This window comes from Arvicanthis niloticus, chromosome 4 (assembly GCF_011762505.2).
Source record: "Arvicanthis niloticus isolate mArvNil1 chromosome 4, mArvNil1.pat.X, whole genome shotgun sequence".
Taxonomy (NCBI): domain Eukaryota; kingdom Metazoa; phylum Chordata; class Mammalia; order Rodentia; family Muridae; genus Arvicanthis; species Arvicanthis niloticus.
This window is the reverse complement of record NC_047661.1, coordinates 89,240,524-89,262,630: the sequence shown is the minus strand read 5'-3', so window position 1 is coordinate 89,262,630 and position 22,107 is coordinate 89,240,524. Positions and strand designations below refer to the sequence as shown.

General features: G+C 41.7%; 2 protein-coding genes across 2 annotated transcripts; one reads left to right on the top strand and one right to left on the bottom strand.

Moving 5' to 3' along the window:
- Nucleotides 1–2,456: 2,456 nt before the first annotated feature.
- LOC117707405 (uncharacterized protein MSANTD5-like) lies at nt 2,457–7,564 on the bottom strand. Its single transcript, XM_076932107.1, has 4 exons — nt 6,326–7,564; nt 4,748–5,053; nt 3,129–3,434; nt 2,457–2,832 (listed from the first exon to the last, which is right to left on the bottom strand). The coding sequence occupies exons 1-4, from the start codon at nt 6,453–6,455 to the stop codon at nt 2,555–2,557; spliced, it is 1,020 nt and encodes a 339-aa protein (XP_076788222.1). The 5' UTR covers nt 6,456–7,564; the 3' UTR covers nt 2,457–2,554.
- A 6,824-nt stretch (nt 7,565–14,388) lies between these two features.
- On the top strand, nt 14,389–19,418 carry Prmt6 (protein arginine methyltransferase 6). The gene is made up of 2 exons (XM_034500908.2): nt 14,389–15,714; nt 17,620–19,418. The coding sequence occupies exon 1, from the start codon at nt 14,419–14,421 to the stop codon at nt 15,544–15,546; it is 1,128 nt and encodes a 375-aa protein (XP_034356799.1). The 5' UTR covers nt 14,389–14,418; the 3' UTR covers nt 15,547–15,714; nt 17,620–19,418.
- Nucleotides 19,419–22,107: the final 2,689 nt, after the last annotated feature.

Here is a 22,107-nt window from a genome sequence, read left to right as displayed (position 1 = left end):
CTTAGCTCCAAGTCCCAAGTCCTAAGTTCCTAGTCCCTAGTGCCTCCAAGTTCCAAGTTACTTCTTCCAAGTTCTCTTCCAAGTGCCTGCTACCTAATGCCTAATTCCTACTGATCTGTGTCTGGTTCTCTCTCTTCCATCTGATTCTCTGCTCTGTCTTCTGTCTGCCTCTCGCCTTTATATGTCTCACTTCTAAGCCATGCCTCTAAGTCACACCTTTAATCATGCCCTTAGGTCTTGTCTCTAAATCTGATCTCTAAATCACACACTTAAGTCCCACACCTTTAATCTCACACACCTTTAATCTCACACACCTTTAATAGTCACACTCTTAAGTCACACACCTTTACTCTCACACACCCAAGGAAAGTCCTTGGTATCCAAAGCAAGATGTTATCAGAGTGTGCTCAGCTGTTGTAATACAAGTCTCATGTCAGGGTATATGGCTCAAGATGGCTGCAAAGCTGATAGCTGCTTTCTGCTAAAAGTTGGCTCCCAACACCTTAGCCTCAGGTAATTCACTTAACAGTGCTAAAAAATGAACACATTCTTTGCCAAACTATTATAGGAATGATCTAACAACACACTAATGTTCTTCTCCTCTGAAGAGTCTTAGGTGAGGACCCCACAGACCAAATCACCCTCAGCACCACTCACATCCATGTGCTCATTAGTATGGCTCATTAAGGGGCTTTTGAACCATGCTACCTCCTTCCTAATACAATGTCGAAAGTCCAAAGGCCTCCGAAGAGAAACTTGGCCAGGCCTATAACAGCAGTATACAGTCTCTGGTGCCAATTTCTATCTAAGGTAAGGTTTCTTTTTCTGTGAGGAGACAGTCTGACCGAGGTAACAGTGATAAAGGAACACATTTAATTGAGGTAGGCTTACATCTACTCCAACATCATCATGGTGGAAATCAGGGAAACACACAGACAGACATGTTATTGAAGAAGGAGCTGAGAGTTCTGCATCTTGATCCCCAGGCCACAAAAAGGAACTGTGTGCAACATGTGGCATAGCTTGAACACAGGAGAACTCAAAGCCAACCCTGCTCCCCAGTGACACCCTTTCTCCAGCAGGGCCACACATTCTCTGAAAAGGCTGCAGCTCCAAATAGTGAAGCTCCCCATCTGCCAAGCATTCAAATGTGACTCTGAGGGCATCCCTATTCAAACACCACAGTCCCTGTTCAAGATCCTCATTTACCTATGTTGTCCTCCAGCTTCCTCTGCTTTCAAGTGACAGCAGTAGCAATTCCCTCCATCATATCTGCAAAAAAGAGTGGTTCCAACCTTCCTAATTCTGCAACCTTTTAATATAATTCCTCAGGGCCTCGTATGCTCCAGGCATAAAATTATTTTCCTTGGTAATTCACATCAGTAATTTCCTAATGTTAAAAATCATAATGCAGAAATCTGATGTTTTTGATAGCCTTATGTGACCCCTGAGGAAGCTTCATTATCAACAACACAAAAATGGACAAGCCCTGCTCTAACCTCAGTCAGTGGATACACTTACCAGTGAGGATGATACCAAGCAGGCAATATATAACTTCCTTCTTGTGGCCTTTATATAGACTTACAGCAGAAGATGTGCCCCAGAGGAGAGCCTGATTTTTCCACTTCTAAAATTGGGGAAAGGTGTATTTTCCCACCTCACAGAACTACATTAGAAGTACAACTTCCTGCTTCAAGTGATTAAGCTAAACTCCTCAGAAGGTTGCCTACACATTTGAGAGTTTAGTTAATTCTAGATGTATTCAAGTTGAAGGCAATCACAATGTCAACCTGACTGACAGTCATAACAACTCAGGTCACCATTAATTTTCAAAATAAACAATAGCTGGATGCTAATTAAATCTAAAGAGATGTAACTGTCCTAGGTTGATGGCAAATGCAATATATATATATATATATATATATATATATATATAACCAGACCATGTACCATGTATCAACATAACATCATACAACAATCCCTCTTCCACTTGTAAATGCCTTACAAATCTGGAATAGTAGCAATGGCCCTTGACATACATTATTTTAGTATCTGAAACTTAAATATTTAGGTAAGTTTTCATATTCTCTCAATTGATATTATAACCCCCACCTAAGTACAACTCAATTTTGAACCCATTTTCCCAGTATTCTGAATAAATTGAGGCTGTGAAACACTGATCACAATTTCCCTAGCAAGAGGACCAGAGAAAGAAAAGGCTGCTGAGCTGGGGCCTGGGAAGTAGAGGTTCCCTTTCTAGAGTAGAAGCCTCGGGCTCAGGAGTCTGATGAACATCGAGGGTAGACACCAGGTGACAGGTCCCCTGAAAAGGAACATCCACCATTAAATACCACATCCCCTCCCCTCTACACTTACGGCCTCCACTGAAGTGACAAGAATAAAACATGTGAAGACAGATGCAAATTTATTTAATTTCATATTTTCCAGTCCAACAAGATAAAGAAATTGAGTATCCATACAATGCTGTATGATTCTGAGGTTTATAGAGAAAAAGAAAAGAGGCTTCACATGTCTTCACTGAGGATTTGGGCTGTCATTCATAAGTTGACCATGGCACTTGGAGGTTGGTGTCTCCAGGGACAAAGGCAGGAAGTATGTGTGGTACTGTCCTTGGATAGGTGGCATTCCAGGCTTCCGATCCGAGATCCAGTGAATACTGACTGGACACCATCATTGATGGGTTCCCATGAAGCTGTCCAGAAGATGCAGACATGTCATAATCCCAAGGCTGGTATACTGGAGGGGGCGTCACCATTGGAGGTTGGGGGTACATAGAAGGCAGGGGTTTACCAGACCAATCATAACAAGCACCTGAGAGGAAAAGAAACAGAGAGAACATAAACATGGCACCCTCACTCTCCCTGAGTCACTGTAAGTAATCGCCTTGTTTCTGGGTCAGAGTCAACTATGATCAAGCCCAAATTCCACTGCCTTGGGGTGAACCAGGAAGTTTTCCTCATAAAGGCCGGAATTTGCTGCTGTGTGCAACATCGTCCTGTGGGAATGGGGCTTCACTACATAGTCTGCTCAGCTCCATGCCCATGAAAGACAATCGGGCTGATGCCACTATTGACAGTACCCAAAGTGTCTATGCAGAAGAGACTAACCTTGGACATGGCTGCCCTGCCATCTAGGGCCCAAGATCCTGTACAGGGCCTCTGCATAAGGAGAAAACAGGGGCACGATCCCTGGTCTCTCATTACAGAGAGTTGTATGCAGGTTCTTCAGGGTCCACATCAGGTCCAAACAGCTTTCCCAGCACTTCTTCAGGCCCATCTGATAGAGGCGCTGGCAGATAGCACTGTTCTTCTTCTTCATCTTCTTGCCTGGGTGGTGGATTTCCTGTTCGACCACTTCCCACTCCTGCAGGAAGATCCTGATTTCAAGGTCAGTCCAGGAGCAACAGGAAGGAACTACAGGGACAGAGAAGCCAGATGAGAATATCAGAGGTCATGCACATGTACATGTCAATTTTCCTCAGGGACTCTCTCTGCACATTGCACAGCCAGCAATGGCCCCTATCTGTTATCAAGTGGTTAGGAAGACTTGCTTGAGATCCCAGGATCCAGCATCTACCCAGCTGTTAATATCAAGAGGTACACTCACTGGGAATTCATGTGTCTTTAGCTTTACAAAATAGATATGATTTCAGAGTTTAGGTTTTAGCAAAGGGCAGACTTCAGGTAATACTAGGCAATGTAGGAAGACAACACTGTCTCAATTTAAAATTATCAGACACAAAGTGAATCCAAGGTCAGTCAATTAAGTTTCTTCTATGCTATGCAGTTTCCTTCCATTGTGCTGGCCATCCTACAATTCACTAACATTGAGACCAAACTCTCTAGGAAATCACAATGATCTGCTTGCCCCTGGCTCGCCCTCTCCAGTGCTGGAATTCAAGGCATGGGATGGCATTTCACACATTTGCTCAATAACTTCACTTCCTGTACAACTTAAACAGAAAACCAGTAAGGAAAAGAATTTCTTTTTGATTTGTTACATTGTAACAAAGATTTAATCAACTTGACAACAAACAACTGCCATGACAAGCCCACCTCCTGTCAACTCCCGACAATAATGGCACCTTAGGTTGAGCCTAATTTTCAAATGAAACAATAACCAGTATAAAATTACAGAAAAGAGATATAACCATTCAAGGAGAGATGGCAAATGCATTATATCTTTAACTAGGTTATAATTGTGCCTCATGTGATATAATATCTCTCAGCCAACTACAGATGAATTGTAAACTTAAAAGAGGTAGTAATGACAAAGGCTACTGGAGTTTCAATCCTTCCAACTGGAAGTCAGTATAACACCAGTAGACACCATCAGTGATGAGTTCCCACTAAGCTTTCCAATTGGTGGAGGGATGTGATAATCCCAAGGGGGAACATCCTGGAGAGATGGGATCACCAATGGAGAGGGAGGGTATGCAGGAAGCAGGGGGGTTACCATGGCCTTCATTCCAAGGACATGAGAGGAGAGCATAAACATGGCACCCTCACTCCTGCTGAGACACTGTAAGTAATTGCCTTGTCTCTGGGTAAGAGTCAACTATGAACAAGTCTAAATTCCTTGGGGTGACAGAAGAAGTTGGACACAGGTTTGCTATGTGAAGCAAAGGCCTAAGGGAAAAGGAATTCCTTCAATTGTGTACTCTGCTCAATGCCCAGCTGATGCTATACTCTGGGATTTGAAAGTCTTCTCTACACAGGGGACTCACCTGGGACATGGCTTCTCAGGGATTTGTGGCCCAAGATCTTATACAGGTCCCATGCATAAGGAGAATACAAGGGATCAGGTCGTTGACCATCATTACAAAGGGTTTCATGCAGGTCCATCATCTTCAGCATCAGGTCAAGGCAGCTGTTCCAGCTCTTCCTCAGGCCTCGCTTGTAGAGGCGGCCACAAAGAGACCGTACCTTCTTCTTCAATTTCCTGCCTGGATGCCCAATTTCATATTCAACAACTTCCCACTCTTGCAGGAAGATCCAGATTTCATGTTCAGTCCATGGACTATCAGAAGGAACTGGAAGGGACAGAAGGATGTGATGAGGATATCAAAGGTCTCACACATTGTTATGGCCCGAGCTACCCCACATTTGGGGGCCAAAGTGTCTCAGACCGCTCTAATAAATGTTGGAACCCACATTGCCAAAAGCCTTGGAGGCTAAACTGTTAGAGCTCGCACTGCCCCAAGCTGCTCCAGTCCACCGGTCAGGGTTCAGCAAGAGAGAGAGTGAGGATGGACTCCAAGAATGGAAACCAGGCAGAATGTGATTCAATCCCGTTTGTTCTTCAGTCTTTCTTCTTCTCTCAAGTCCCAAGTCTTGAGTTCCTAGTCCCTAGATCCTAGCCCCTAGTGCCTCCAAGTTCCAAGTTACTTCTTCCAAATGCTAAGTGCCTAATGTCTAATTCCAAGTTCTTCCTTCAAGTGCCTAGTGCCTAATAATCCTTCTTCCGAGTTCTCTAGTCCAAGTGTCTTCTTCCTCAATGCCTAATTTCTACTCCAAGTTGTACTCCAAGTTGTACTCTCTAACCTAATTCCTAATTCCAAGTTGTACTGAACTCTTCTGTCTGCCTCTCACCTTTTATCTGTCTCACTTCTAAGCCACACCTTTAGGTCATGCCTTTAAGTCATGCCCTTAGGTCTTGTCTCTAAATTTGATCTCTAAGTCACACCCTTAAGTTACACACCTTTAAGCTCACACACCCAAGGGAAAATGCTGGGTATCTAAAGCAAGATGTTATCAGAGTGTGCTCAGCTGTTGTAGGCTATTGTAATCAAGTCCCTTGTCAGGGTATATGGCTCAAGATGGCTGCAAGGATGATAGCTGCCTTCTGTCGGCTCCCCACAACACATGAACATGCCAACATTTCTCAGGGACTCTTACTGCACATTGATTGGACAAAAATGGTTTCATTCGGTTATCAAGTGGCTTGGAACACTGTCTTGCCAGCCCTGTCACAACTAGCCTGCTCTTAACAGCAACAAGCCCACTCACTGGGAATGCTTAGCTGTCTGCAGTTTTGGGGAAGATGTCTCAGAATACAATGGGATCCACAGCATAAGTGCTACCAGGGAATGTTGTAGCTGCATAGACTCATAACCACATCCACACCAGGGAGGTACTCAGAGCCTTTGGCTCTTCTGGGAGAAGGGCAGACATCAGGTAATACTGAATGCTAGGCTTCCCTTGCCACAGATGTCCACATCAGGGCTCTTGCATCGCCTCACAGTCATAGAAAAAGAACCATAAGAGCAGAGTTAGGATTTAGCAGGGAATTTGGGTCTGATTACCTGAGGAACTTCGGCCTTCATGCCTCGGCCTCCTTCTCCCATTGGTTTCTTGGGTGTTTCTCACGCTTTGGACTTGGCTTGCATCTCTCTGTGCAGAAATGAATAAATTAAATATTAAAACATGTTTCATGCTACAGGAATCCTTGTTTCCTAGCTCTAAATGGACTCAGGAAACAGCCTCCTGTTGCATTAGCTAAGCAATGGACTCTCAATTCCTCATCCACGGGTGCTGCTCCATTCCCACCTAATGGTAAAGCCTGCCTGTGAAGTTAAACCATCAAAAATCTAGAGTGTACAGGGGAGGTGCCCTTAATCAAGTGGATGGTAAGCAACAGCAGCACCTCTCCTTTAAGAACCCCACAACCACTCTCTCCAGTTCACTTTCTCCCTGTTTTCTGCAGGGGGAAAAGTCCCTTTTGAAATCTAATAAACTTCAGTCGTGCTTCAAACATAAAAAGGTTTCAGACAAACTGTGGGGAACTGTACTTTTCCATCCTATATCACAAAACACGGGTTTCTAGCAGGTGGCCATAATGCCATTCACTCCTAAGAGGTATGGGGATACTCAAAAGTTCAGCATCATACTTGACTGCATAGTTGGTTGTGGGCTAGCCTTGGATAATTAAGATGATGACTAAAGATACTAAAACCAAGAAACCCAAGCACAAAATAAATATGGTTCTTGTACCTCTGCTAATGATAGAAATGGGTTCAGATTCATGGTAGTTAACCACGTTTAGCCGTATGTTGAGGCACAAATCTCTCAGCTATCCTAGAGAAACTATGAGTGAATTCTGCCCAACCTACCTGCATTTTCTCTTCTGAGCTTCCTTGGTTGAACACAGTGTGAAAACTAGGGTCCGCTGTGTCCTGGTGTTGACGGGAGTCTGGAGTGGACAAAGAGCTCTTCTCCCTGCCCTGGACTTGTGCAAATGTGAGAATCCTGAGCCAATGTGGTCCCTTTTAAAGCTCTTTAGTTTGATTGATTCTGACACAACAGACCTGTCTATGGAGGGTGGAGTCTTTAACCGAATCACTCATGCTGAGGAAAGAACCAAGGTCATGGTCAGGCTATCCTAGGCTACATAGGAAGACCTCCCACAGTCTGGATTGAAAACTATCAAAGAAACAAAGTAACTCCAAGGCCAATTAATTTTACTTTCTTTTCTGGGAAAGATTTATTTACATAGTCCTGTGCATTCTTTTTTTTCTTTTTTTTAATTGGATATTTTATTTACATTTCAGATGCCATCGCCTTTCCCCATTCCCCCCAGCTAGAAAACCCCTATCCCATGCCCCCCTTTCCTTTTTGCTTTCATACAATTTTTTAAAATGGTAATCGGAGGCTTTATAAGTTTGGTAATGCTTAATCAGAAGTGTAACCCAATACCCAACCTAGATATCTCAACTATCTTTACTGTCAGAGACACGTGAACATCTGCCTCCATGTCTGCCCCCTCTTTCTCTCTCTCATCACCTAGCTTCTCCTCTCTTTCATCTTCTCCTCTCCTTACTCCATCTCTTCCTCTCAGTACTCCTCCCACTTTAGCTCCTCCTACATATCACCCTTCCTGTTGAAATAAAACTTTTCTCTCAAAATACAAATAGAGCATAATTGTGCCAATTTGTACCACTTAGGTACAAGATAGTCCTAATACCCAGTCCATCATTTTGTTGACTAACCAGAACCTCTGTCATCTCTCCTTAGTTGTGAACCTGGCTTTTTCCTTGGCTTTAGAATGAATTTCAGCTGAAAACCATCCACTCAAATCTTTTTTCTCAAGGTAAATAGACGGGATTGGCTATGAGACTAAAAGTTTTCAACCCGGTCAGAAATCCAGAATGACTGAGTTAACTAAAATTGTGGGAAGCATAAAGCATAGCTTCTAAAACTAAGCCAATTTATAGAGACCTCTGAACACCTGGACACTCCCTATACTACAAAACATTAGAGCATCTGTTCTTCAGCCTTCTGGCCCAGTCCTGGGCATTCTTCAACTCACTAAAATGAAGACCAAACTCTCCAGCACAATAGAGTGATCTGCCTGCCTTCACCTCTGATGTACTGGGATCAAAAGTATGGCTCATAGATTAAAACATTTGCAAAATGCCTTCACCTCATGTAAGCTTCATCATAAACTAAGGGAAACAGAATTTTGATTTTACCCTGTTCTTTGTAAATGAGAATCATCTCTTTTTAAACATTTTTTGTTGGATATTATATTTACAGCTCAGATTTTAGCCCCTTACCCCATTCCCCCTACCACCCAGGATTCCCATATCCCATCCCCCCTCCTGCTTCTCTGAGGATGTGCCCCCACCTACCCCCCACTCCCACCTCCCCACCCTCGAATCCCCCACCCACCCACCACACATACACACTCAGTGTTCAGCCTTCATGGGACCAAGGATCTCCTCTCTCACCTATGCCTGACAAGGCCATCCTCCTCTACATACACAGATGGAGTCATGGGTCCCTCCCTATGTGCTCACAGACTAGTGGTTTAGACCCTGGGGAGCTCTGGTTGGTTGGTATTGTTGCTCTCCTCATGGGGCCACAAACCCTTTCAGCTACTATAGTCTTCTCTCTAACTCCTCCATTGGGAACCCCTTGATCAGTTCAATGGTTAGTTGTGAGCATCCTCCTGTGAATATGCCAAGTACTCGTAGGCCTCTAAGGAGACAGCTATATCAGATTCTTGTCAGCATGCACTTCCTGACATCCACATCAGTGTCTACTTTTGGTGACTGCACATGGGATGGATACCCAGGTGGGGCAGTCTCTGGATGGCCCCTCCTTCAATTTCTGTCCCACTCTTTGTCTCCATATTTGCTCCCATGAGTATTTTGTTACTCCTTCTAAGTAGGACCGAGGCACCCATACTTGGTCTTCCTTCTTCATGAGCTTCATGTGGTCTGTGAGTTGTATCTTGGGTATTATGAGCTTTTGGGCTAATATGCACTTATCAGTGAGTACATATTATGTGTGTCCTTTTGTGATTGGGTTACCTCACTCAGGATGATATTTTCTAGTTACATCCTTTTGCCTAAGAATTTCATGAATTCATTGTTTTTAATTGTGAGTAATAGCTGGGCCAATAGACCATGAAGCTAAAAGACAGTGTATACATCAAGAATATAACATATACCTAGCTTTTTATGTTGGATATTCCTATCTAAACACAAAAATTGCCTTATATTGTTATTTCTACAAAGGATTTTCTTTTTTCTTGACAGAGTGCCTCCTTTGATACTGGAAGCTTTGAGTAATTTCAGAGTGGCAAGGACTTCATGACTTAATGAATAGTCATATCAAAGTAATGTTTATAATATTTTTCATGTTAATGATGATTTACCCTTATTCAGCACACAGTTTGAGATTCACAATGAATTCTTGAAATCATGAAGAAAATCTGTCCAATCTCTATAGTAGGTTTTAAAATATATTTTTAGACTGTAGATCCTTATATCAGAAAGAAATAAGAAATATGCATTTGTGGGGGTAAAACACATCAGGAAATTCAAAATTAAAACTGTACAGGAGAAAGAGCTGGCATTTAAGTGACATATTAATTTGTATGCAAGAAAACATGAATATCCTCAATAAAATGCAAGGTTCTTCCTTAGAGGTAAGGTTTCTCTCTTTTTATGTATTGGGATGTCCCATGATTTGGGAATAATAGTTAATGGCTAATAGACATCTAGGATACCTGGTTCAGCAACAGGATAAAAGAACTTGCTATCCAGACTGAGTGCAAGTAGGCAAAAAACAAACCTTCCATTTCCCATGCCTTCTATGTGAGCTGCCACCAAATGGTGTCACCCAGAATTTATGGTGAATCTTTCAACCTCAAATGAGGTTTAGTATAGATTTTCTTGATGATCCAGTATAGAAATATTCCTCACAGTGTGCTCAGCTGCTTAGGCTTTAAACTAGATACAATCAAGTTTACCACGAAGATTAGCCAACACACAACCCCCAAATGAAGAATGTAAGCATATTAAAGTTCAAAGGTCAGGGAGAACAGCAGTAAACTGTGAATGCTAAAGTTTTAAACTTTATCCTAAACCAAGAAACAAATATAGCATACTCAGCTAAAACAAGCTTTATGAAACAATATCTAGCTTTTATAATTTCATAGTTTTTATATTTTCTAATTCATTTCATCTTTATTTAATTGCTAGTCAATGTTTATTTTTTTTCAAGGTCCATTTGTTTGAAAAATATTAGCTTTCATCACTACATGGATGTAAGAGAGTATCCCACAAAAGCAACAGAGAACATTCTGCCAGCACATCTGTAACTCTCCTCCTGTCTCAAGGAGGTAGGTAGTATGAGAGTTACTGCTGAACTTTAGTGCTGAGGAAGCCAGGATCTGGATCCCTCTCCCACTCCGAACTACAACATGTGGTAGAATAAGAAGTGAATCCCCTCTCTATGCCAAGCCAAGATATAGCAAAGGGAATTTCACAGGCTTTTTCTTCTGTACATATTGTATTTCTGTCCTTATCATTTTACCTATGAGAAAAGGTAAAATTAAACTATTTTCATTTCCGAGAAGATGTTGAATTCAATAGCCTCTCATAGGCTCTCTTCATGGTGCCAAGCCTCAACTCCTTTGCATGACCCTCTTCAGTCCTGGGCCATCAACTAAAACTGAGGTTGCACCTTACCCAATGGCTTCTCACAGTGCCAAGACTCATCTGCTCTTCATGACACCTTCATGCCTTCCAAACCAGTACCATCTGGGTGACTCTTACACATTACCAAGTCCAGCTGGAGCATGAGGTACAACCTTGGCTATCTCTGGAACACAGCTTCTTTGTGTTCCATCTACCAGAAGATTTCACCTCAGTGATTCTGGTCTCTTCTTAATCAGCACTAATTTCTTAGCTCCAGCTAACCAGCATCAATTGTCCCAGTAGTCTCTTTTATTCTTAATTCTAAAGAAGCCAGCCACATGGCCAAAGATGCCAAGTTCTGCTGTTTGCTGGGGCTGGAACATGGTCCCTTTGTTCTATTACATCATCACCAGCTTTCTGTTTTCCAACTCCTTCACTGCCTAATCTTGCCTGTCTTGGAACTTGCTCTGTAGACTGACTTTGAAATCAGAGATCTGCTTACCTGTCTGCTAAACACTAGGATTAAAGGTGTGGTTCACCAAGCCTGGATTTTCTTCTTCACTTAAAACTTGCTCTGTTTTAGGCTGGCCTTGAACTCAGAAGAGATCTGTTTGTCTGTGCCTCCTGGGATTAAAGGCTTGTACTACTATGCCTGGACCTAAATTTAGCTGGGTGGGATCTTGTCCCAAGGCCATTACTCCCTTAATTCAATTTAATATCCCTGAACACAGGATTCGCTCCATTTTACTTCCTGGTGCCCCTTTAATACTCGAACTTTAATATCTTTTATATTTTTCCTTTCTCAGCTTGCTATGCTTGTTTAAAACTCTCTTCATGAGACCTAACCAGAGAACCAAGTCTTCCATGGGCATCTCTGAGACTTCCTTTGTCAACACAATTAACCTGAGCCTTAGCCTCAGGTAGACTCTTCAGACAAGGGCAAAAAGTATCCACATTCTTCACCAAAATAGCATAAAAACAGTTTGTAGGCCACATATTGAAATTCTTCTCTGAAACCTCTTAGGCCAGGTCCTCACAATTCAATCACTCTCAGTAACAAAGTCTTCCATATTCCTACTAGGATAGCCCACTAAGCTCCACTTAAAGCATTCCACTGCTTTCTTTCTAAATCTAAAATCCCCAAATCCACTTTCTTCCAAAGAGTAGCATGGCCAGGCCTATAAGATGAGAAGGGAAGTCATCTGAGGTTACTTGATTCCCCCAGTCAGAGAAAGGGAAAACCTTCAAGCAAGCTATGTGATTTTATACAAATTTTTGTAAAACCCACATTAGCAACTATCTGAAAAACCGGTTAGTTGGGGATGTGGCTAGCTGCAGTAAGACTTCATCGGAGACTGCCAGGCTAGAAAGACACCTTCATCTTCTGTATAATTGGACTTTGCTAGTAAGAAATGTGGAAAAGCAGATGAACTGACAAACTTTTATTTAGAGAATTTTTACAAGAAACTACAAAGAAGTAAGTTAAAAATTGGGCTAACAATAAACAAATTTGGGATCAGGGAAATGGCTCAGTAGGAAAAATAATTACAGCCAAGCCGGAAGAGGAAGACTGCAGTTGGATGCCAAGTACCACATGATAAAGAGAACCTCCTTAGCTGTCCTTTGACCTCCACACAAATCCCATAGCACTTGTGTGTTAGCACACATCCATAATAACAAACTTAATTAATTAATTCACTTTTCAAAAATGAAACACTGAACACACCCAAAGGGGAAGCTGGTAGTTTGAGAACAGAATGGGAGAAGAATATAGGCTAAATTCTCTCATTTATAACTAATCTCATGTCCCATGTCCCATGTCCCATGTCCCGTGCTAGGCGTTACTTCATTAAAGTAAGATTTGAAACCAAGGCAAAAGGGAAGAATACCTACTTTCTGGTTTTTCAGTTCTAGGTTGCTGAGCCCTGACTATTGAAAATAACGATGTAAGATTTAATTAAATCAAAATTAGCCATAATCACCTGGTTTCACATTAGGATTCCTCCGGAGCTTTAAAAATTAAATGCCTGAGCTTCCCTGAGTGATTCTCGTTTAACTGAGTTGAGGTGGACCCTAGCATAGGTATTTCAATAAAGCTCCTTGGAGGATTCTAATGAGCCAGGACTGAGAGTCCTGAGATTACAAGTACAGCTGAGGACTCCACATTAATAAACCAATTTCATTAGCGACACTAATAGAGAGAAAGTGGGAAGAAGTTCTATTGCCCAGGAGTTTAGTGTGGTCAAACAAGTATTTTTAACACACACACACACACACACTAAAAGCCCATTTTCTTTTGTGTGATCAGTTTTTAAGCATGAAAAACGTGCTATTTTTTATTAAGAAAATAGTTATTTTAACATCTTTTCATTTATTAATTTTATTTCATTTTTGTCTCTATGTTTGTACATCACATACATACTTGATACTCCTGGAGGCCAAAGGAAGGCAACAGGTACTTCTAGTCTAACCTGGGTTTTCTGTTAGAGCAGCCAATGTAGTCCATTGCTCCTGTTCCAGACACCAGCACACATTCTTTAAATTATTGTTTTTATGTGATGGCCAATGAAGAGATTAATTCATTGTCAGTCAAGCTTCTACTTGACTAACAGAAAAATAAAATAACTGAGCCTGTGGGTATCAATTCTGCCTTTACAAAGAGATATATCAGGGTTAATAAAAAAAAAAAAAAGTGAATTGCATTGGAAAAGTAGCCAAAAAAGATGAATTCCACCATTTCTCCAAGCAAATTTTTATATATAGATAAATAGATTTAGCTGTGTATGTATGTGTGTATATATAAACTGGTTACCAAGTACACTGGTTTGAGAGTATCACACCACGGATATTAATTGTTCTTTAATTTGAACTACAGAATTTTCAGAACAGGACTCAAGACCAAGTAAACTATTCTCCAAAAACACAGTGGTCGCTGATAGTACATTTCATGGCCACAGCAGTTCTACTTAGCCTGGATCTTTTAGTACCTTGTAGATCACTCTGGATTCAAACCCAAGACTTTGTATTATTAGGTTTCCACTTTGTTCCATATATATTCTTTGTATCCTAACTCCGGTTAGAACAGAGAGCTTGATGAGTTACAAGTGTCAGGGAAGGGACATGAACTGTGCAACCATAATTAAGTAGTTGTGGTGGGGATCCTGTGAGAGGGGCATAGACAAGTAGTTGTATGTGGTGTGCCTGCTTCAAGAATGTGTGCAAACGAATGAGTGAGGGGTAAAGAGCAAGAGCTGAAAGTATCTCGGAATAATAGTGTGGTCTTAGAGAAACAGTATGCCAAGGCATTAGAGGAACAAAAGTGCCCTGTAGTCCAAGGAGTCTGTGGGTCCGCCTCTGACCACAGGAGGCGGGATGCAGAGGGCGGACTACAAATCCCAGCAGGCCCTGGGACTACGAGCCTGCGCGCCGCACCACGCAACGCATGCTGGGGTTCGACTGCCGGGGCCAAGATGTCGCTGAGCAAGAAAAGAAAGCTTGAGTCGGGGGGCGGCGGCGCAGGAGGGGAGGGAGCTGAGGAGGAAAATGGCGGGGAGCAGGAGGCCGCCCCGCCACGACCCCGGAGGACCAAGCGCGAGCGGGACCAGCTGTACTACGAGTGCTACTCCGACGTATCGGTCCACGAGGAGATGATCGCAGACCGCGTCCGCACCGACGCCTACCGCTTAGGCATCCTGAGGAACTGGGCCGCGCTGCGAGGCAAGACCGTGCTGGACGTGGGCGCGGGCACCGGCATTCTTAGCATCTTCTGCGCCCAGGCCGGGGCCCGGCGCGTGTACGCTGTGGAGGCCAGCGCCATCTGGCAACAGGCCCGGGAGGTGGTGCGGCTCAACGGGTTGGAGGATCGCGTGCACGTCCTGCCGGGCCCGGTGGAGACGGTGGAGCTGCCGGAGCAAGTGGACGCCATCGTAAGCGAGTGGATGGGCTACGGACTTCTGCACGAGTCCATGCTGAGCTCCGTGCTTCACGCTCGGACCAAATGGCTGAAGGAGGGCGGTCTCCTCCTGCCAGCTTCCGCGGAGCTCTTCGTGGCCCCGATTAGCGACCAGATGTTAGAATGGCGTCTGGGTTTCTGGAGCCAGGTGAAGCAGCACTATGGCGTGGATATGAGCTGCATGGAAAGCTTCGCCACGCGCTGCCTCATGGGCCATTCCGAGATCGTGGTGCAGGGTCTGTCCGGAGAAGACGTGTTGGCCCGGCCGCAGCGCTTTGCCCAGCTCGAGCTGGCCCGCGCTGGCCTGGAGCAGGAGCTGGAGGCCGGTGTGGGCGGGCGCTTCCGCTGCAGCTGCTATGGCTCCGCGCCTCTACACGGTTTTGCCATCTGGTTTCAGGTGACCTTTCCTGGAGGGGACTCGGAGAAACCTCTGGTGCTGTCTACTTCGCCTTTTCACCCGGCCACTCACTGGAAGCAGGCGCTCCTCTACTTGAATGAGCCGGTGCCGGTGGAACAAGATACTGACATTTCAGGAGAGATAACCCTGCTGCCCTCCCGGGACAACCCCCGGCGTCTGCGCATACTTCTGCGCTACAAAGTGGGGGACCATGAGGAAAAGACCAAAGACTTTGCCATGGAGGACTGAGCGTTGCCTTTTCTCCCATCCACCTTCTTCGGAAGGTCAGAAGAGAAAGGGAGATCTCCTGTGCAAGTAGGGGACATAGCTGTCTCTTTTACATCACTGTTTCTGGCAAAGGGAGTGAGTGACCAGACTTCGTTTGAGGACATTCTTCTGGCAATGTTTATTTTAAAAGTGAGCATCCCTGACCGAGGACTGATGCAGTGTGCTTATTAATGGGCTTTTGAACCTGAAAAGCATGTAGTATGAAACTCTTGTATTTCCGTTTCTTTTGTTTAACTTCAGGGGGTGGGGGAAGTAAAAGTGATTTTATAATTGGTCCACGAGCTAATCTGACACCCCCCATCCCTTACCAGTATGAAAAGGCAAAATGGTTTGATTACTATTCAGAAACTTGAAATATTTTTTTTAGAGCTGTATTTTTTGCTCAGTCGGAATTCTTTCAAGTCATGGGTGCCTGTAGGATATTGTAGCTGTGCGTCCTTATAGTCTAAATAAAATTCATCCTGTTAGTGAGGAAGTGGAGCACAGGAGAAGTACTTTAAATAACCCCGTTCTCGTTACCCTTAATACATGCTGTGCTAAGTTTGATGAACCTTAGTAAAATGGCTTAATTTTACAGCCTGTCTAGGCAATTCTAAAAGTGACAGGAGAAAAAGTCTAAGGTGAAATAATATGGGGTTTAAATATCTTTATTTTGACTTTAAAGACTGAGCCAAGAAAATCTATATGTTTTATAATAAATATTTTTGTGATTCTTGTAAAACAGTCTGATAGGGAAGATTGCTGAACCTAGCCCAAGGGTGAATCCTTTACCTCTTGTGCTTGCTTTATTTAAACACAGGTATAATTCTGTATGAAAGGAACATGAGCACCGTACTTACATCTAGTAAAAGGTCCTGTCTTCAGTTATTTTTTTAGTTCAGCCAAATGTGAACATTGTGAATTTGTGAAAATCCCTCATAATGAAGTGAGTCAGATTGTCAGATTTACTTCACTGGTGGATCTTCCTTCCTTTTTGTGGCAAATAAAATGGCATTCTCACTTTCATAGTTGAGGTCTTTAGACTTCCTGTGTACTGTCTGTGAGTTCATTATAACGCTGTTACCTTTCTCATGGTGTCAGTTCTTAAGGGTTACTGCTCCTTCGGAACACAGCTTCAGGACAGCTCAAATTATGATTAACACAATTTTGAATTCTAGCTCTGTAAGACTTAATGGGTGTGAAGAAACTGCTGTTCTTAAGTACTCTTGAATTTCACTTTTTGTAAACTTGGTTGTTTTTGGCTTTTTAAAAATATTGTATATTAAATTGCTAAAGGATTAAAAATAATTTGCTGGGGCTCTATTTTGAAGGAAATACACAAATATAAAACCATCAGTTTCACAAAACAAGCATATTTTGATGTCAGAATACTTAACATCTTTTATAAATGCTTGTTTTAGAGGTTTAAAAAGGAGTTCCTTTGGGATCATCTATGTTTTTAATCAAGTTTTCACCTTAAGTGATTGCTGGTGATTTTGATTGGCCTTTCTATAACAATTCCCTTGGTATCTAAACGTCTGGAATTCCTCTTTTCTACATAATTCTGTAAATAGAAGTACTATATTCACCCCCCTCCTCCCCAAAAAAAGACATAAAGGAAAATCAGTTAAAACTTGGGAGGGGTGAGTGAAGACTAGATTTTCTCGACTGAGCAAAAAGTTTCGAAATTCTAGTTACATTTTCTCAAAAACAAATTAGGAAATAAGGAGCTGAAGCAGAAGCTAAAGGCAGGAAGCATAGTGTTGTTCTTAAGAATTAGGTCTCTGGAGCCAGATAAGGCAAAGGAGCTCTTCTTTGTCTTCAGGCAAGCCAGCTCACACCCCACTTTTTCTTTTCAAAGCCCTCATCCTAACCAGAGATAACAATAGCACCCACTCCATAGAGAATTGGGGATACAAGTAATTAAGTAACCTAGAAGTAAGCGCCCAGCACCATGATGCTGAATTTGTGTAAAAGACAAACCTAGAGCAGTCCGATGCTGCGTACAAAATGTGCCCCAGAATGAATACTCATTTGTCCTTTTCTTCTCCACAGGCACTGACAGTATCAGCATGGCTATACATGAAGAGCAATGTATGCCACAGGGTACCAGATGATCCAAAGGAGCACCACAGCCTTTGGGATGAAGGCACCTGGGATGGATGAAAGCCTGAGGTGTGTGGACACCCAGGCACTGTCTAATGTGTTATGTGGATTGGGACAGGTAACTGAAGCCCTTAGGGCCGGGATTATCAGACCCTAGAGAGCATCATGGTAAAGTTCCACCTACCTCCCTCACACCTTAGCATTTATTTAGCCATCTAAAACTTTCCAATTTTGTCATTCATTTGCTAAATCAATGAGCATAGTTGCTAAAAATACATCCTACCTGTGATGGGTATTTGGGATTACAGGCAAATGTGAACCCTACCCATAAGTAGATGTCTGCCACTAAAGAAAGTAAAGGCCATATGGTTAGGTTACTTAGGACCTGGGTGGTTTTCATGGCAGAAAAGATGGATTATTTGTTTCACACATAAAGTAGAAAGGTTTCTATAGGTGCTGATAGACTTGCCTAAAGTTACATACATAATTCTTGTTTGTGAAATGGGATCATACATTGTGCAAGGCTGGCTTGGAACCCAGTATGTAGCTGAGGATGACTGGACTCCTGAGCCTCTTGCCTCCACCTCCCAAATGCTGGCGTTAATAGCTCGATCCCGCTGTGCCCAGCATAGACCCAGTTTTTAGCAGAACTTTAAGCAAGACTCTGACTTTCTAAATGCAAGCAAAAATTCACTCTCATTATACTAATCCTGCATTCTTCTGTTAAAAACAGGAAACTTCATGCCACCTTAATGGTAACAAGGTTTTATTTTTATTATTTGATGACAAAGGGAGTGTTTAGTACTAGAAAATCTCTTAAGACCTTCCCGGAAGAACCATCTGCTGTGTATGACTTGAGTTTGATGTAGTAGGCACTCAATTGGCAGCCCCTGTGTTTATTTCCTTAACACTAATCAAATGTGACACTTTCTGCGGTCCCCAGAAAACTGAATCCATGACAGTAGCAAAGACAAGTGAACTCCTTGTCATTTGGTTATTTGGGCAAAGAGCTCTGAATAGAAAAGAGATAAGAAAATGGAGTTCAAGGTGAGTGTGAAAGGCACCTGCTGCAAACAGCTGCCTAACATCTTGTTTACTGCCAGCCCTGCTGTTGTCCCCACAGTTTACCTAGTGCTGAGCAAAGATGGCTCCTGAGGAGCGGTTACTAACAAGCCCCACTCCTCCACATGCTCATCTCTGTATATGTGTCTCCATTAACTTCATTATCAACAGCTACATAATATCTAAGCGCTATAATAAATGAGCACATCTGCCTCTCAGAGAACTAGGATACAGTGGGAACAATAAAATCAGTAATGCTCCTGCATCCATAAACCTGGAAAGCCTTCCCAGCTCTTAGCCACGCTGAGCAAGGATGGTAAGGCAGCTGGCATCCTTTAAGCCTCTCTGAAGATCAAAAGTCCTGTTCCTATCATGAGGAAGATTGTGAACACCTGAGAAACTTTCCCATGTGATGTTCTAAAATTAGACAAAATGTTGGTCTGTTCCATAATAGATGAAGTATATTAAATAGGTGATTCTCGGCTACTCAAATAAAAGCTCTAAGCCAAATTTATATTCAGCTGTCCATGTGTGTGTGCGCGCATCTTTCCCAGCTTTCTATGTGATTTCCATGCTTCCGTTTGTTTATGATTTATCCCCTCAGTTGTAATAAATATTACATGTATTTTTAGAATTTGTAACCTGGTCTATTCTTTTGGGCATTAAACTACTTTTGGAGAACTGAAGTGTGACTCTGTGGTTGAATACGTAACCAGCCCGGCAAGTCCCTGAATTTGATAACTAGCACTGTAGAAAACACCAGGCTTTTCTGGACAAATGAGAAGTTCTGAAGATGAAAAGGGTTCATTCATATGAAGGACCAGAAGATTCTAAGCATGACACCTGTTTTCAATAAAATATGGTTGTCTGAGGCTTGCCATCTGGATGGGTAGCTGGTTTGATCCCATCTTTTTTTGTCAGTTTTACAGATGTTGACATTTTAAGGAATCAAAATTTCTAAAGATGTGAAAAATGTTAAGCTGGGTTTTTTTTTTTTTTTTTCCTAAGCTTAAACCAGACCCTAATAAATCTTACACATCACGGTAAGGAAGAGGTACAGATTTCTAAAGATTTTCAAAATGCATCAAAATAGATAGGAAAGATAATTGTATAGTTAAGCTATGTCTCCAATTATTTGTATTTGTTGGAAAAGATATCCAGGGGGTTTAATACTGAAAGGACTTAATATTAGGACATGAATAGTAACAATTGTGGTCTTTTGGAACATTTTATAATTATATTCGTAAAAATTATAGAGTAAGATGGGTTAAATCATTCTATTAAGTAAAGTGTTTTAAAGATTTATAACACACACTGGGGAGATGGCTCAGTGGTTAAGAGCTCTTGAAGAAGACCCAGATTTAAATTCCAGTATCCGTATCCTGGTTCACAGCCATCTGTTACTCTACTTCCAAGAGATCCACAGCAATATGATAAGAAATGAGGTAGTGGGACAGATAGTAAATATTGGAAATTGAACAAAACCCGGAATCTTTTGTTACATGTATGCTTATGTAAAAATAAACTAAAATTCATTGCTTTTGGGTTTGGTCACTGAGCAAATAAACTAAAATTCATTAGTTTTGAGTTTGGTCACTGAGCATATTAGCAAAACCACAAATCCAAATTAAAAGTAGTTCAAAAGAGAAATCCCCAACAAACACTGATATAAATATAAGCAAACAGATCTTGATGAGAAGGGCAAAGGAAGACTTTAAGAAAAAAAATGCATAAAGATGAGGGAGGTTTAATATGCAATTCTAAGATGAGACTATGGTTAAAGAGACCCAGTGCAAAGCATCTGTGGGTCTAGCATGAGATCCTCCAAGGCTTGATGGCCTCAGCAAGGGTGCTTTGTGCTCTCAGCATCAAATATTAAAGATGGGGATGGTCTTGCCTGAATCAACTTCCACACTGTCTGAGGATACATTTCTGATGATCTATGAATTTTATTTTTACATAAGCATACATTGTAGTAAAATATTCTGGGTTTTGTTCAATTTTCAGAAATTTACTTGAAATGATTCTGGGTTCCTAGAGTTTGCCAAGGCAAAGTTGAGTGAAGGGAAGTGGAGTGGAAGCTAGTTACAGCTACACCTGAGTATGAATTCAACAGGTCATGTTTTCCCAAGTAACTAAGGAGGAATACATGTGCTGGGTGACAAAACCCAGTGAGGAAACACAAGGCAAGTAGGTGAGTTCAGGAAATATCTGAACTCAGAAGATACCTGGGTTTAGCAGGTACTAGGATAGATGATGAGGTCAGTGACAATAGCATTGCTCCAGTGACATGAAAACGTCATGGTGCCAGAGGAACTTGAAATTATGATTAGTATTGTCACTATACACCTTGCCCTCATTCACCGTTACCTTAGGGGTTTTCTGAAAACATCTGCTTATAAAATGGCTATGCTTAGACTAGTGGTTTATTGTTGTTTACTTAGATATATGTCTTTTTTTATATATGATGATATATGTCTTTGTTTGTTTACTTTGACTTTGAGATAAGATCTCCCCACACTATGTAGTTCAGGCTGGCCTAGGAACTGTGTGCCCTCTTCTTAGCTTACTTTCTAGGCCACTTCAGAACTCCCTGTGTAAAAGAATTACTCAATTTTCTCCTGTCAATAAAATTTGTGCAATCTAATAATGTGAGGTACAGAGTAGTGTATTAAGCTTTATTTTAAGACATCAGATTTCTTATAAATTACACACATTGTAATTATATGTAATATTAACGTACTAATTATAAAATTTTACAAGGACAAGTTATAGATACTTTTAGTTATACGAGTTGATAGAGGAAAGATTAAGATTCATAAATGGTTAAAAAAACTTGATTCGATGTATGCATTAACATCAGACTTTTCATAAGAATAATTTATCAAAATACCAAGATACCTATTTTAATGGGAACTTTTAAAATCTACCATCATTCATCATCCAATCAAATGTAGGAAACACTTAAGTGGTTATGAATACACAGTAAAAGCTAGAATTTTAAAGAGAGGATTTAGGAAATCCTAAGATTAAATACACAGTCCATGATTAATTGAGCATTTTTCTAGTCAGAATAATTAGAGGAAAACAAGGAGAGAATGAGAGCAATTACAACAAAGGGATTTGAATATAAGATGGAATTAGAAACCACCAGGATATGTGCTGTTTGTAATAGAATTAAATTATCAGTTGTCTTTCCTTGAATCTTCAGCCAAGGTGATTTTAGAATCTGGGCCTTCTGAGAAGGTAAGATCATACAGAAATTAATTCCATGATACTGGGTCATGAAAAACATGATATAGCTGCCAAATGTAAGTCCTTATACAGATGAAATGGCTAAATGCTGCTAAACAAGGTAACATTAGCCCCATAAAT